At 41.9% G+C, this 17,456-nt stretch overlaps 1 protein-coding gene across 7 annotated transcripts in view; it reads left to right on the forward strand.

The window, feature by feature from the left end:
* The window catches only part of LOC139021703 (ankyrin repeat domain-containing protein 26-like), a 177,557-nt gene that overhangs the window by 83,936 nt on the left and 76,165 nt on the right, over positions 1-17,456 (forward strand). For 2 of the 7 annotated variants that reach the window (XM_070432216.1, XM_070432224.1), the window contains exons 5-10: positions 1,408-1,475; positions 3,326-3,382; positions 7,340-7,396; positions 9,366-9,500; positions 12,357-12,390; positions 17,363-17,450. The exons of 3 other annotated variants lie outside the window; for them this stretch is intronic. In XM_070432216.1, the coding sequence (XP_070288317.1) occupies positions 1,408-1,475; positions 3,326-3,382; positions 7,340-7,396; positions 9,366-9,500; positions 12,357-12,390; positions 17,363-17,450 (439 nt within the window). Of the gene's footprint in view, positions 1-1,407; positions 1,476-3,325; positions 3,383-7,339; positions 7,397-9,365; positions 9,501-12,356; positions 14,870-17,362; positions 17,451-17,456 lie in introns of those variants that run through there. 2 more of the 7 variants (XM_070432233.1, XM_070432243.1) reach the window with 2 other exon arrangements.

A 17,456-nucleotide genomic window follows, 5' to 3' on the forward strand; every position in this document is an offset into this window, starting at 1 on the left:
CATGAGGTAATGTGTTTATACATACATTTAGTTGCAAGTTATATAGTAGCTAAAAAACCCTGAATTATAAACCCCAAAGAAAGAATAGGTAATAACCAAAATCCTATATAATAAAAACCTAATATGCTAAGTGTCTGGTTGTCTGGTCATCCATTCAACCAATAAAAGCATAATGTGTTAATGATATGCTAAGGCTGCTCAACTGTTCACTGTGATGTGCACTGATCACCAGAGGGCAGATGCTCCAACTGGTAGGTTAGCTTGCTGCTGGGGTCCAGCCAATTGGGACTGAGCGAGATGGGCCAGACATGCCCTGGAGCTCTTCTGTGGTCCCTCCCTGGCTGGCCAACCTCCTGCTTCCCTCCCCAGCTCCAATTGTGCACCAGTGGGGTCCCTCTGCCTGGCCTGCGCCCTCCCTCAATCCAGGACCCCTCAGTGGGGCACATTGACTATCAAGTAGTTCCATCCTATATAATAAAATGCTAATAGGCAAGTCAACCAAATGGCAGAATGACCAATTGCTATGACGCACACTGACCACCAGTGGGCAGAAACTTAACACAGGAGCTTCCCCCTGGTAGTCATTGCACTCCCACAGGAGGAGTGTCACTCAGCCAGAAGCCCTGAGATGGCCTCATGACTACCAAGCACAGAGGCAGTGGCGGGAGCCTTTACCACCACCGCTGCAGCACTAAGGATGTCTGACTGCCGGCTTGAGGGCAGGCCTAAGCCGGCAGTTGGACATCCCCCGAGGGCTCCTGGACTGTGAGAGGGCACAGGCCAAGCTGAGGGACTTCCCTGCCTCGAGTGCACGAATTTTGTACACCGGGCCTCTAGTTAATATTTTCTGAGAACTGCAACATTTGAATGTTAGAAACTATGAAAAACCCACATTGGGATTTCATTTGGATTCTAAATTAGTTTCAAAAAATAAAGCTCATGATGAGAGTTTTCCTTTGCCTTGCTGTTTCTCCAAGCATCTCTTTTTGCTGTATTATGTCATTTAATTCTCCAAAAAACCTTCAAAAGTAAGGTAGTAAAACTATTATTTTGTAGAGGAGGACCTTGAGCCATAGAAAAGTGACTTGTTTGAGAAAAAATAGCTGTTGGTTATAGAACAGGGATGTCTGAGTTCAAGAGACTTGCCATTATGTCAAGTTAACTCTAGTTAATTCACCAAACTATGTTACCCTCAAATCCTGACTGTTTCGTGCTTTTAAAAAAAAAATTACATGCTTCATAAGAAGTTTGTAGAACTTACAAGTTTGAAGTGTATAGTAGAATTAAAGTTTTAATATTGACTCTGATGTTATCTGAAATATTCTAAGAATTTACAATATTAGGGAAATATTTTTATGTGTGTATTGACATAGTAATATTATTTATAACCTTTTTTTTAATTGATAGCGAACAACAACTACCTTCGAAATATAAAGAAGAAAGACCTATAAGATCTTCTGACGGTAGCAATCTTGGTAAGACTTCTGATAGTGAATTACTCTTGGTTGTCCTACCATGGATGAATTAAGAGTAAGTTTTGCTAATGAAAGAGCAATAAAAGAAAACCCACAAATAATGTGTAAGTTGCATGTATAGTTTTTCTTAATCTCTTTCTTAATAGAATAGTGTTCAGTATTATTAAAACAGTTAATTATAGGTAATTTTAATACCTGGGGCAACAGTGAAAAGAGGTTCATTTATTTAGTCCTTAACCGTAAAATCCTATATGATATCTTTATGTAAAAAAGAAAAATGACTTTAAGTTACGTTGTTGTATGTTTCCTCTATATTCATTTTGTAACTAATTGGACTTGTTTTAAAAATGAATCTTTTGTTTAGTTTTTACAGCCAGTAGATTACATTTAGTAAATGAAAACCTGTTTTTTCATAGTGATTTGTCTCACTAAAAAAGTCACTAAAACTGGGAACTCAACAATATTTTCCTGGTACCACAAACAAATGGCAAAAAATAAGAACTACAGAACTTAGTTGAACTACAACGCTCAATGAGATTGTTTTTCTTGATTTCAGAGAGGAAGGACAAGGAAGAGGCATAGGATCATCAATGATGAGAGAGAATCATTGATCAGCTGCCTCCTGCACACCCCACACTGGGGATCGAGCCTGCAAAGGGAGCCTGTGCCCTGACTGTGAATCAAACTTTGATCTCCAGTTTCATAGGTCAATGATCAACCACTGAGCTGTGCTGTCAGGGCCCAATGAGGTTATTTTTCAAAGATACCTACTGACAGCACAGAAGTCAGAAAGGCCAAACCTGTTGAGAATCATGGAGTATTTCATATATAATGCCAACAAGATCTCACTGTTATCACCTTTATTCCTCAAATGTCAAGACAGAATGAGATATGATGATTCAGTAGAACAAGATGTTTCCTTCTGTTTGTTGGATAATTGTCAGGACATTGTCATTTCTTAGAACAAGATACTCTGTTACCATTGATCAGAAGGTAATCATAATAAGTATTCAAATAACCCAATTCAGGACTCCTACAAATTACAATAAAAGTACAAAAGTGTTTCACAATGACAAAAATGCCATAGTGCTACCCAGATGTGGCTCCTAGTTCATTGTGCAATCAGAAATGTATGAGGACACCTTGGACTCGGTAGACCTTTATCAGAGGACTTGTGTAGGCCGGTTTTGCAACTTTTAGGAAATACAAGGATGAAATGGTGTTTTGACCCTGAAGTTTCTCATAATATGAGAGCGCTGTCCCTGGTTTATTTCTGTTTTTTGTGTGTTTTTTTTTCAGCAGAATTTTCAATTTTTTCCCAAAATCTAATTATTAATTTACTTACTGGTCTACTATTTAACTCTCAGGTGCCTTTTAGGTACTGAATGACATTCTTATGTTGCAGAATTGAAATATTTTAAAAACACAGTCCCTGCCCTCTAAGAATTTGTTAATGTCATTGTCATTCCTATTACTTACTATACTTTATTCAGTGCTTACCAGGTGGTAGAATGCACTAGGACTTTATAATTATCATTTATTTTATTGATGTGAAGTATGTGCCAGCCACTTTAAGACCATGATGAGAATTAGAGTTTTAAAAATGTGGGTTAGGCCTTGGCCCTGTAGGTCAGTCCTTAAAGCATTGTTACCAATATGCCAAAGTTGTGGGTTTCATCCCTGGTCATGCTACATACCAGAACCAACCAATGAATGCATAAATAAGTGGAACAATAAGTTGAAGTTCTCTCCTTTTCTCTCTCTAATCAATGTTTTTAAGTAGTTAAAAATCAAATAAAAATAAAGGTGTGCTTGCACGCCCAAGTCTTTCTCCGTTTCTTTTCCCACAGGGATGTATCTCCCAAACTCTGAGGGACCCCAGGAGGCTTACAACCAGAGCAACAATGGTCAGTGGCAATTTATCCCGGGCAAACCCTATAAACCTGTCCCCAAGACCCTCTTTTGTCTGACTACTTAGTGAGCCTAGGCTAATTTCTCCATCCCTTTCTTGTTTCACTATCCCCAACTTTAATAAATGTCCTCTAAAATTCACACACACACACTATAAAAATTAAAAAAATTAAAATCTGGGTGGGATTTAAAGTAAGCATGCAGATGGAGGAGAAGTTTGCCAGGTAAAGGGGCAGAAAGGTTATGTTTGGCAGGGGGAACAGGTATTGCAATTACACGTTAGGCAGCAGGAACAGCAGGGTAAGAGCTAAGATGCACACGTGAAGTTTATGGGATTCATGAGCAGTACCGTTTCAATGTGAAAATGTGCACTACGGGAATGGTTGGGAATGAGGTGAGTGCTTAGCTAAGGCAGGCTTATGAAAGTCCTTAGTACTACAGAAAGGACTAGATCTTATCTTGTAGATCTTGGGAACTTATCAGATAGAATGCTGTTAGCTTCAGATAATAGGTGGCCTAATTAAGAGGCTGAAACAATAGGAACCAGGATTGTTTTGGTGGCTCAGTGATGACATAAGGATCCCAGGTGTTGTCCCTTATTCAGCTGTGAGGTTGTCAGTGTTTATGTCTGCTTTCCTGGTCAGTAATTGGCTATGGCTCCAAAGCATCCTATTCTCACATGGCAATATGTGAAGGCCAAAGCACTGCTTTGTTCATTTTTAATTTTTTTAAAAATCTACTTGGTACACAATATATTACTTTCAGGTGTATGACATAGTGGTTTGACGTTCACATATCTTATGCTGGGTTCACAGTGAAAAGTCTAGTAACCATCTGTCACCGAGCAAAGTTATTTCAATAATTAACACATTCTCTGTGCTGTGGACTAGATCCCAGTGGATTACATATTTTATAACTGGAAGTTTTTACTTCTTATTCATATTCTTTATTTCATCCCTCTCCTCAACTATCCTCTGGCAACCATCAGTTTGTCCTCTGTAGCTACAGGGTGTGTTTCTGTTTTGTTTGTTTTGTTGTTTTAGATTGCACAGGTAAGTGAGATCAAACAGTACTTGTCTTTCTTTATCTTATTTCACTTAGCATAACATCCTTTTGGTCGATGCATGTTGTCCTAAATGGAAAGATTTCATTCTTTTTTATGTCTGAGGATACATGTATATACACACATATATAATCTTATATACATATAATATATATATACTGCACCTTCTTTATTCATTTATCTATGGAAAAACATCTATGCTGCTTCCATATCCTGGCTATTGTAAATCTTGCTGCAGTGAATATGGGTGTGAATATCTTTTCAAATTCGTGTTCATGTTTCTGTTGGATACATACCCCGAAGTGGAATGGCAGTTCTATTTCCAATTTTTTGAGGAGTGTCCATGCTGCTTTCCACAGTGACTGTACCAATTTACAATCACTTGAACAGTGCATGAGGCTTTCTCTTTTCTCCATATTCTCGCCAAAACTTGTTAGTTATTCATATTTTGATGACAGCCATTTTGAGAGGAGTGAGCTGGTACTTCATTAAGGCTTTCATCTGCATATCCCTGGTTAGTGATGTTGAGATATGTGCTTTCTTTAACTTAAAAAAATAAAACAACAAACAGACTGTCAAACTACAGCAGGAAGACCTGGGAGGGTTGGAGAGGGAGGGGGTAAGAGATCAACCGAAGGACTTGTATGCGTGCGTATAAGCATAACCAATGGACACAAGACACTGCGGGGTAGGGGAGGCTGGGGAAAGTCAAGGGGGGGGAAAAAGGAGACATATGTAATACTCTTTGTAATACTTTAAGCAATAAAACAAATTTTGAAAAAAGAATAATAACCGAGATTGAAATGTAATTGAACTCTTTATGTGATTAAAAATGTTTTGACAAATTAGTTTACACATCAAAAAAAATATGGTTTTATTGATATTTAGTGAGAGAGGATAGGAAAGGGAGAGAGAGATGGAAATAGCAATGAGAACCATCACATTGATCTGATGCCTACTGCCCACCCCTTCTGGGTATCAAGCTTGCAACCCATGTGGCCTGACCAGGAATAGAACCAGCGACCTCTTGGTGCATGGGACAATGCTCAAGCCTCTGAACCACACTGGCCTGGCCTATGTGTTTCCTGTAAATAGGGAGAAAATGGACAGACTTTCAGTTGACTTCCTCTAGCAGTGGTTCTCAACCTTCCTAATGCCAAGACCCTTTAATACAGTTCCTCATGTTGTGGTGACCCCCAACCATAAAATTATTTTTGTTGCTACTTCATAACTGTAATTTCTCTACTGTTATGAATCATAATGTAAATATCTGATATGTGGGATGTGTTTTCATTGTTACAAATTGAACATAATTAAAGCATAGTGATTAATCACAAAAACAATATATAATTATATATGTGTTTTCCGATGGTCTAAGGCCACCCTTGTGAAAGGATTGTTCGACCCCAAAGGGGTCGCAACCCACAGGTTGAGAACCACTTTAGAGTGAAGTTTTATAGGCCTGAGTTACATCACATGCTCATTCCTAAACCAGTTATTGGTAAACTAGGTACTGTGATGAGCTTAGTATAATCATTTCCCTTTTTGGAGCTGGGGAGACACCACCTTCTTTGTGTATCAGGACAGTAAATGTCCAAATACAGTTGTGGTTGTCCAGCAAGAATGAAGACTGACGTAGGAAGCCAGCAGTGTTTACTGCAGGGATTCATGGGAGTTTTGAGCGGAAGAGGAACAAGATGAGATTTGATTATGGCCCTCTGGTTGTGATAGGACGGAGGGATCAGCAGGCTTTTTCTGTAAAGGGCCTGAGTTTAGGCCATGTGGTCTGCCATGTCTACTCAAGTCTGCCACTGTGGTGTGAGGGCAGTCCTAGAGAGTCTGTAAGTGAACAGGCATGGCTGTGTTCCAGTGAGACTTTATTTGTAAAACCAGATGGCAGCTTGTATTTGGCCTTGGGCCCTCCTTTGCTGACTGACCCCTCATGTAGTGGGTACATAGAAGGAAACCACATAAAGAAACGTGGAGACAAGGGAAGCTTTTGCCTCCTTGAACTAGCATCAGTCCATTATGAAGTTTTTACCCATCCATGCAGAAATGAGTCAGGAAACTATATTTACTCCATTTGAAATGTTAGTTTTTTTCTAGGTCTATGTCTTTCTCACTTTTTCTGCTTAAAAAAATCTTATTAATTTAATATGGAACAATAATAGTTGGTGGTATTTCCCTCCCTATGAAAGCCATTTCTTAAGAGCCCATGTTTGACTAGGGCAGTTGACAGTGGCAAAATAAGTGGAGACAGTAGGAGGCTAAGTTCATATGATTTCCTGGTGATTGCATGCAAAAAGTGGTGAGGAGAAAGAAATCTAAGGTGACTGATAAGTTTCCAGGTAGTGCACTGGCATTTAGGTCGGACATGAAGACTAGGACTTTTTCATATGAGCAAGAAAGAGCAACAGTTCAACTGGAAAGAGCAGTAAGTTCCCATACATGTTGAGTTTGATGGAATATCCATGGATATCCCTACATTTTGGATACAATTTCTTTACTTTGACTTGGCCTGCCAATAACTGCCTTAAACAGGTGAACCATGATTTTAGTTTTATTATAAATTAGGAACAAGTTAGGGAAGAATTCTGTAAGCACAAGGATACTATTATACTAATATGACAATTATTGTTTTTCTGTAGTTATCACAGTTACTTGATTGATTCATAACTATTCTAAAAAGGAATTAAGCCCTGTTTAGTTGAAGAAAATTGTCAGTGTGATGTTTTCCTTTTCTTGAGCGGAACTTCCATGTTATAGAACATGTTGCCAATCATTAGAGCTCTGTATTTTCTATTCTGCGTAAATAGGGTTGTTGCTTGTTTCACATTGTTTTCTGACATCATTGTTTTATTTATCCCTTTCTATGCCTTTCTTCCAATAGCTGAAGATCTACAGGGATCTCCAAAACAAGCACTGAGCAAAACAAAATCAAAGACAGGTATTCTGTGCAATCAGCTTCTGACTGTAATTATATATAACACCTCAAATCAAATAATAACAATTTCACATAATGCAATTTTGTTAAAGATCCTAAACCATAACCTAAGTTTGCTTATTCACTAGAGAGATTTATAGGACTCAGCATATAGTTGTGCTCATACCTGAGATTTATTACAGTGAAAGACCAAAGTAAAACCAGCAAAGAGAAAAGGTTTGCCTGTGACAAAGGGTGGAGGAAACCAGGCACAAGCTTCCAAGAGTCCTCTCCCTGTGGAGTTAGCAGGAGGTCTTCATTACTCCAGGGTCAAATTCTGACAACACACGTGAACTGTCATCTACCAGTCCGGTTAGACTCAGTGCCAAGGTTTTTATGTCATGCTAACCACATAGGCATCTTCCCCATAGCATGTACCAAAATTCCAGATTTCCAAAAGGAAAGCCAGTGTTCAACGTGAACACCATAGGTTGTACAAAATGTTTAGGCACAGGGAGCCTCTATTATCAGTTTGGAAAATGTGAGAACCCTGATCGGATTCAGATTTTCAGACACCAACTGAAGGCTATGCGTTTAAGCAGGACTTTCTAAGGATAGTAGACTTGAGCCTGCTGCATGAAATGTTTCTGCACAGCAGGTATAGCCCTGACTGAATCTTTGGTGCTCACCTACAATTTTATTTTAAAAGCAAGTAATATAACATGGTATTAGTTTCAGTCGCATCATCCATAATTGCCTGCAATGCTGATTACATTTGTGACTCTCGGTGAGTATTTAACAGGTATTTGTACATAAGTTACTAGTGCAATATTAGGGAATGATAAACGTTTCTTTTTATCCAATTACCGTTTCAAGATAATTTTTAGATAAAATCAGCATAATAATTTCTGATTTAAAATTAGAATATAAAGTGTCTTTTAATTACAAATAAAAAATCACTTTTTGTTTGTGTTGCACTAAATCCCCATTTATAATTATCAAGTAAGATTGGTATACTTACCAATTATTTTCTTGTCCTAGTTTACAATTAAGATTATTGGCTTTATTTACGTCTTTCCATATGCTTCACTCAATTTGGGATAATACCCATATTCTGATCTTTATGTTAATTTCTAAGGTGACTGTGTCTTCAAAATAGCATTAATATGTTGATATATATTAATAGCAGATTCAGCGGATACATTTTTTAAAGAAAAATTAATAAGCCTTATTTTTTGAGCTGTTTTAGGTGCACAGCAACATTGAGCTGAATGTACAGAGTTCCCATCAACCCCACAGCCCCTACACACACAGCCTCACTCATTTTTTATTTCCTGCACCAAAGTATATTTATTACAACAGATGGACGTGCATTGACACATCAGTATCAACGAAAGCCCATAGTTTACCTGAAGATTCACTCTTGGTGTTGTACATTCTATGGGTTTTGACAAATGTATGATGGCACATATCCACCATCAAGAGTATCGTATAGAATTGTTTCATTATCCTAAAAATTCTCCCTGCTCTGCTTATTCATTCCTACCTCCTCCCTAACCCTTGGAAACCACTGAACTTTTTTTTTTTTTTTTTTACTGTCTCCATAGTTGTGTATTTTCCTGAGTGTTGTATAGCAGAAATTATGCAGTGGATATCTTTTTGAGTGTTTAAAAAATTAAAATGCTAAGGTAATTGGATGTAGTGATCCAAGATGTTCTTTGAACTTTGTGGTTTGTTGTTGTTGTTCATCAGCATAGGCTATGATGACATATGCGGTACAAGCTGAAAGAGAATGATTTCTGTAGGCATTTGCCACCTAATGTTGAGGGTTGAGAAAAATGACCTCACGCTCTACTGCAGAGCACTAACTGTCTGGACCACCCTGCTCTATGAGCTGGGACAGATATACTGTAGCAATGGAAGGAAATAGTCTCATGGGTTCTACTTTATCAAATTGGACTCACAAAGTCTCTCTTACTTATCTTGCAACTAGAGTCTCGATGCATGAAATTGGTGCAATGGATCCGGCTCCCACCGTTTTGGAGGCTGCCTCGGCCCCCGCCTGCCACAACAACAGCCTCTGCCTCAGCCACTGCTGCCAGGGCTTCATCCGGAAGGTCATCTGGAAGTACGTCTGGATGTCCAGTCTAATTAGCATAATACACTTTTATTATTATAGAATGGAAATGGGGCCAGAAAGAGTCTGCTTCCTATGTTTTGCTGTGCTGGAATGTGTAGTGTCTAGTGACCAAGCTTCCTTTTGATGGAGTGTTCCATCCTAAACTGGCTGTATTCACTGAGAGCTGGAGAGGTCATACTGTGCTACGCAAAGTAATGTAACTGCTCCTAAGGGAAGGAGTCCAGAAAACTAATGCTATTTAAGTTTGACATTGTTATTCTATGACTAGAGGCCCCGTGCACATATTCATGCACAGGAGGAGTCCCTTTGGGTGGCCTGTGGGGATCGGGCTGAAACCCGCAGTCCAACTCTGCCTGTAGCTCTTACCTGCCACCCCCGCTCATCCTGCCCCACTGTGCCGGCCGTGGGCTGGTGCCCATTTAGTCCCTATCCAGAGAGGCTCGTACGCCAGCAGCAGTGCTTGCCACCCCTGAGCCCTGCATCTGGCGCCCTCCTGAGTGGAGTGGCCTCCAGGATTGGGTCGAAACCGCCTCTCCAACATCCCCCAAGGGGTCCCAGATTATGAGAGGGTGAGGCCAGGCCAAGAGACCCCACCGGTACATAATCAGGGGTGGGAGGGACCTCAGGAGGGCTCCAGGATGTGTCCGGCCCATCTCACTCATTCTTAATAGGCCAGACACCTACAGCAGGCTACCTATTGGTCAGAGTTTCTGCCCCCTAGTGGTCAGTGCAGGTTATAGCAAGCTGTTGAGCTGCATTAGCATATCATTAGCATATTATACTTTAACTAGAGCACCAGTGCACAAAAATTTGAGCATTCGTGGCGGGAGGGGGTGCCCTAGCCTGGCCTGTGCCCTCTTGCAGTCTGGAACCCCTCAGGAGATAAGGACCTGCTGGCTTAGGCCTGCTCTCGGGTCACAGAGGGCATGCCCAATACCTAGGTGCAGCCCCTGGTCAGGCTCAGAGCAGGGCCAATCAGGGGGTTGGGGAGCTCCCCCCTGTCACTCACAGAGCAGGGCCCATCAGGGGGTTGAGGAGCTTCCCCCTGTCATGCACAGAGCAGGGCTGATCAGGGGGTTGGGGAGCTCCCCCCTGTCACTCACAGAGCAGGGCCCATCAGGGGGTTGAGGAGCTCCCCCCTGTCATGCACAGAGCAGGGCCGATCAGGGGGTTTAGGAGTTCCCCTCTGTCACTCACAGAGTAGGGCCAATAGGGCAGTTGGGGCACCGCCCGCTGTCACACACAGAGCAGGGTCAATCAGGGGGTTGGGGCCCTGCCCCCTGTCACACACAGAGCAGGGCCCATCAGGAGGTTGAGGAGCTCCTCCCTGTCACGCACAGAGCAGGGCTGATCAGGGGGTTGAGGAGCTCCCGCCTGTCACTCACAGAGTAGGGCCAATAGGGGAGTTGGGGCACCGCCCCCTGTCACACACAGAGCAGAGCGGATCAGGGGGTTGGGGTGCCACCCTCTATCACCCACAGGGCAGGGCCGATCAGGGGATTGGGGCGCCACCACTGTCACACTCAGGGCAGGGCCAATGGGGAGGTTATGGCTCTACCCCATCACACACAGAGCAGGGCCCATGGAGGGGGGGAGATGGGGTGCCACCCTCTATCACCCACAGAGCAGGGCCGATCAGGGACTTGGGGTGCTGCACCCTGTCACACACAGAGCCACAGGGCGATTAGAGGGTTGGGGAGCTCCCCCATATCAGGCACAGAGCAGGGCTGATCAGGGGGTTGGGGCACCTTCCCTTGTCACAAACAGAACAGGGTGGATGGGGAGGTTGTGGCCCCGCCCCCTGTCACAGACAGAGCCTCAGGGCGAGCAGGGGGTTTGGGCGCTGCCCCCTGTCATGCTGATCCCAGTGCCGGGAGGCATATTACCCTTTTACTATATAGGATAGAGGCCTGGTGCACGGTTGGGTGCCAGCTGGTTTTCCTTGAAGGGTGTCCTGGAACAGGGTGGGGGTCCCCACTGGGGTGCCTGGCCAGTCTGGGTGAGGGGCTAAGGGCCATTTTCAGGCTGGCAGGTGACTGAAGCTCCCAACTGCTCCTTTTTTTCTTTTTTTTTTTTTATTAAATTCTGGGCCAGCTTTAGTTCTGAGGCCTCGGCTGCTGAAAGCCAGTTTCTGGCCTTTGTTTTTCCTTCTGTATTTGATACAATGTTGCGGTCCGGCTGGCTGAAGCCCAGCTGACTGAAAGCCGGTTTCTGGGGTTTTGTTTAGCTTCTATATTTGCAACATAGTTGCTTAGAGTTGCAGCTGAGAGGCTGGCAGTGGCATGCGGGGGACGTTGGAGTCCGCCATCACTGGAGCAAGCAAGCCTCCCTGTTCGCTTCAGTGCATGGCTGCTGGCCGCCATCTTGGCTGACAGTTAATTTGCATAAGGATATGCTGATTAGCCAATGGGAAGGGTAGTGGTCGTACGCTAATTACCATGTTTCTCTTTTATTAGTGTAGATTGGTTGAACAGTTGACTGGACTACCAGACACTTAACATATTAAGTTTTTATTATATAGGATTCTTCTTCTACTAATGTTGCCATTTTCTGTCAGCCTTATGGGATTTGGTTGGGATTATGTTCATTATAGATAACAGTTAATAGGTAGGTATCAAATTTTGAAAGAGCCCATTCTCTTTTATTCTTGGATTTGATATATTTAAAAAGCGAAAGTAAGTGTTGTTAATGGCCTGCTAATAATATAATTAATAGTCCCTCTGGTATAGTCTTTGTGTGTGGTCCTAAAGGAATACTTTATAACAAAGAATTACTCTGATACTTTTAGTGTCTTGTATTTTTCTATTGTTGTTTTAAAATGTATTTTACTTTTTTCCTTAATAGTGCATGATCTCTCTGAAGAAGACCCTTTATGCAGGTAAGATTTTATGGGTTTTTAAAAGCTATAAGTTACCTAAAGGAAAACAGAGAAAAGAAACTAAAAGTTCTAGAGTGTTCTACTGTGTGCTAGACCATATATTATATATAACCTGTGTTATATAATCATCACAATAGCTGTCAATGTAGCTGTGTATTGTAGCCTACTTTTTATTAATGAGGCAACTATAATTCAGGGAGGTGGATGAATTGACCCATGATTCTATAGTTAGCAAGTGGCCAACCTATGACTTGACTGTCAACCTGTTTGACTTCCCAGTCTATTCTGTTGTCCCTCAACATACACTGATAAGTTCCTATGTAGCGCTGGCATTGAGATATATATGTGAATCAGACCGACTCAGAAAGTGAAGTCTGATTGTGTGTTAACTCTGATTTAGAGATTTTCTAAGAGGCTTAATTAATCTAAGCATTTATCTTACTCTCCTTGACAATTGTAGTGGTAAATAGGACCTTGCTCTTTTTACCAAAGCTTTTAGGGCCCTTCTCAGTTAGCTATGGCCACAGAACCAAAGGTTGTACCTAAGCATGGCCTCATCAGTCAAGCGTTGTTAGGTAAAATGATATCTATTTTTCTTGGAATGAATTACAGTGGGGCCTTGACTTAGGAGTTTAATTCGTTCCTTGACGGAGCTCGTAACTCAAATTACTAGTATGTCAAATCAATTATGAACGAGTGAGACACGTGATGATGGGCTGATGTTGTGGCGTTCACTGTGACATTTGCTGTGCCAACTAGCGGTGGGGTATCTGAAGCTGGCTCATAACCCGAATTTTAGCTCGCAACTCATAGCAAAAAATCGGCCGAGAGACGGCTCATATCTTGAAAAACTCGTTAGCCGGGACACCCGTAAGTCAAGGCCCCACTGTACTTACCTGTAAGTAAAGAATATCTATGTATAGTTCATGTCATATTAATTAAATTCAGCATGTATTTAAAGGATATTTGTAATTGATTCCTCTATTTACTGACTTCCCAGCTTGGTTTTCTCTTCAGGCTACGACCTTTGCCTAGTTGTATGAGGTTTTTTCCTTGATCCTATGGTATTTTTTCCTCTTCCATGAATTCTTGATTTATTTTATTTTATTCTCTGCTTTGTTTAGTGTTTCTTTCATTGTGCTTTTTCCCCCCAATGCTGCCAGCTATGGTGGTCTCCATTTTTCTATAGACAGAATCAAAGGCACATAGAATTTCAGTAGTTTAAGGAAGCCTAGTAATTAATTAAACAAAACTGCCTCTAGCTATTCAACCTGTATTTAATATCATGCCTAACTAATTGTTGGCATAGAATACTGGAAATGAAAAGAGATTAAAGTGACTCATTGGGATATATAAGGTGGTGAAACTGACTTATAAAATCAGGTTGCTAAGTGTAATACACTACCTTCTTTATCAAATCTGTAGGAAAGTTTCATAATAGAAAGATGGGGAGTGGTAGTGAACACAGTCAATAGGGGGTAAAAATGGAATTAGCAGGAGAATCCCAAGTTTCAAGTGGAACACTAGGTTGGGATTGAAGATGAGAATATTGGGGTTTGTGACAAGTTAAAGGTAAGTTATAATAAGGAAGGCCATAGGATGTTGGGAGTTCTCTAGAAAGGCAGATTAAAACATGAGGCTCAAGGAAGTCCTGAAGAGATTGCTACTCTTCTATTTGTTTGTTTAATAGAAGGAAATAGCACCATTCAAGGTTTCTTTTCAAAGATATTTAAAACATTGGAGCCATTGGAAAGATTCTTTTGATCACAAATAGGACTGTGGTCGCATCAACCTGAACTCTGATTCACAGAGTGGGACTTAGGTACCCTTGAGTCCTAGGGTGGGCTCAAATGGAAAAAAAAATAGGAGCTCCCTATTTCCCTGGCAAACAAACTAAATGGAGTCGGAGTGATCCACTCATTACATAGGTGTGTTACCCAACTCCATTACTGATGTGACATCTAGTCCTTCCCCTGCCCAACTCTCTGTGTACATGGGAAGCACATCAGCTAATTGGTTTATCCACATGCTGCTACACACAGTATACAAGCTGTTGTTTAAAGACTGACCCCATGTCAAGCAATTCATTCCAGCTCAATGGAGTGCCTGCCCAAATTTCTGTTTGGGTGTTCTCCTTTTGGAGCTAATTGGGTCATGCTCTGAAGCCCTCCACTGAGTGTGTTGGTTCTGGGGCCTCTTGGGAGGGACACTCTTGCAAGTCAATGTCAGCCTCTGCCTGTGACTTCCCCTGGGCTACCTGTGTGGAACAACAAAGCGATCCAGCTTGTGACTGCCTCTGCTGGGCCTGGATGCACCTGGGAGGGGCCAAGCTGCAGAGCAATGCCTCCTTCTACCAGCACCAAGCCCATGGGGCAGCTAAGCAAAAAGCCCAAGTCACTCCAAGATCTACCTCCACCTACCAGCTTTCTGTTGGGGCCAGTCTCTGAAAGAGCTCCTGTTGGTATGTGAGTTGCATGAGGTAAGTGAGTCATCAGGTAGGTGCCAGTGGTGTTTACCATGTTGTTGCCGATTCAAACTTGGCTTCATTTTTTGGTATTAGGCCCAGTCAGCAAAAGTCCCAGGGTACACAAATGCCAGTTATCACCCACCAGGTACCTGTGGACCTTTGTGTTTGATGGGTCTCAGGGAGTCATTAGGATAAGGCCAGCAGAATTCATCAGGCCCCCAGGTATCAAGATTTGGCTGTGTGAAGAGAGGGCTCAGCACTGGAATGGTGGCCTCAGTTAGACCAGTAAGGGAATAAAAGCCCCAACCCAAAGTCACATAACTCAATCTCTGATACCCCCTGGGTCCATCCCGACCTCCTTAAGAGACCTCCATGAAAGTCTACACCATGGGCCCAGGCAGCTGGCTCCTTTGTACTGTATAGGTTTACAGGGTCGGGGACAAGGATTCAAGATGTATGTTCCCCAGGCTGAGGCCATAAGGAAGGGAGGGCTTGACCCAAGGGTGATGGCATCTGCGAGAGGGACTCAGCACGGGGAGGGCACACAGAGGCCATCCCCTCAGCTCTCTCCCAGAGCCACACAAAGCAGTCTCTCTTCACATGACTCCCAGTGCACTCTGAGCCACCCTTTCTTCATAGGCCCCAGGGTGAGTGGTGGGACCTTGTGTACCGGACCTTTAAGAGGGCTCTTGGGTTCCTAGCAGACTCCCACCTTTCCTGGGAGGGCAGAAGCCCTGCTTATTTTCACAGCCAGATGTCCTGTGAGCTCCTCTTCCAGGCTCTGGTTCTCAGGGCATTGTGATCATTTTCAGAAGATGACCAGGGAGAGTCTACTAGGGACTCAGGGTCTGCTTGAGATGGAGGAACAATTTTGAGAATGGGTTCTCATTCAGGAAATATTTGTAATGCTGCAGAGACAGACATTCCAAATGCATCTTTCCTTCACAATCAAGCATTTTACCTGTCAAATTAGAAGGCATTTGTCTTAAGCTTGCTCCTTCTTTAGAGTTATCACGTAGTGGCTCTTCCTCATGGCATTCTGTCATTTTGAATTTTACAGAAAATTCATGTGACCTCTGCTTTGACTCATCTTTGGAAAGTTGCAAGTTCTTCCTCTGCTCTAATGTGCCCTGTTTGATGCCCATTTCCTCCTCCTTTTGCACAGAAGTGTGTCCTGAATATGCAGATGTATCCTCTTTGTCACATGCCCTATTTATTTGTGATTCTTGAGACATTTTTTCTAAATGCAAAGGTGGGAGATGAATATGCTTGCTTTGATTTTCAGATGTCTTTGCTGTTGGGGTATATGTTTTTGAAATAATTTATCCTTGAGTAATCAAGTATGGACAAAGATAAGTTAGAAAATAATTAAAATTTAACTGTTAGGATTCTTAATCTATGATTAGTTAGTTCCAATCACAGGATTGAAACTAAGAAGTAAAGAGTAATAATAACTTGCCTTGGCCTAAATACAAATAAAAATATGAACCCTCACACCTAATTTTGGCACTATTGGAATTATACAATTTATTAGATGCTAAATCTATCAAAATTAAATTACTAGCTGAATTTTAACATTACAGATGCTTCCTTCCTCACTTAAAATATTTCACCTCACCATATCCTAACAGTGAGCCCCTAAAGTGCAGAATTTGTTAGGGGTGCTCCAAGATGGAGGCAAAAGAGGTGAAAGTCACACTCACCTCCTCCCTGGGCCAAATTGGAACGAGAACTAAATTATATAACTACCAACCTGAAGACTATCTGAACATTAGTCTTATACCCAAGATCTACAGAAGAAGCCTCAGCTACACTGGCAGGAAGGACAGAGATTCCAAAAGGGCTGGCCCCACATCCACTTGTGGTGGCTGAGAATGCAGAGGCATGTCTCAGGGCAAAGGTCCCCCTGAGGAGCATGTGGTCTCAACTACATGCTGGGCTCCCACCCTTGTTTCAGGAGTCTGTGCCCTCATAAGCTGAAGATGTAAATGTTCTGGAGCCTGCAGAAGGGTGATCTGGGAGTGGGAAGGCTAGCAACATAAGCATTTGTTTTTTGACATTTGGACATAGAACTTTCAACCATTTCAGGAACTTCCTGTATAGTTTTAAGGTAAAAGGAAGGAATGGGTTCTCCTTAATAGGTGGTTTCCATGCTAAAGAAGCAAGACTGCCATTTTTGACTGACATCGTTTAGTCTTTGGACCAGAGACAGATGATGAGGAAGGGACAGTGTATCTTCCTACCTTGACTTAGGTCATCAGATGTGTTCCAGTTTAGGGAATAAAAGTTATGTCTGCCATTAATTGGTGAAAACAGATTAATCTCAGGCAGAGTGTGTCTTCATTAAATAGCTCACAGGTTGGAAGAGGTAGCAGCAGAAATAGATAATGGAAAGTATTTTTTAAAAAAAAACAACTAAGGCCCAGTGTTAATTATATTAAGAATCTTTATTTGATATATAGATAGCTGATTTTTCACTTAAATTGTTTTGTTGTTTTTTCAAAGAAATGGACTCACTCATTTGTGTTGTATATTTTACTACAAATCTCGCATTATTGATTCATGCCCTACATCAGACCATGAAGACTTGAAGGTAAAG

This window comes from Myotis yumanensis, unplaced genomic scaffold (genome assembly GCF_028538775.1).
Source record: "Myotis yumanensis isolate MYYU_CA2020_CCGP unplaced genomic scaffold, mMyoYum1.0.hap1 SCAF_1, whole genome shotgun sequence".
In the NCBI taxonomy this organism is placed as follows: Eukaryota; Metazoa; Chordata; class Mammalia; order Chiroptera; family Vespertilionidae; genus Myotis; species Myotis yumanensis.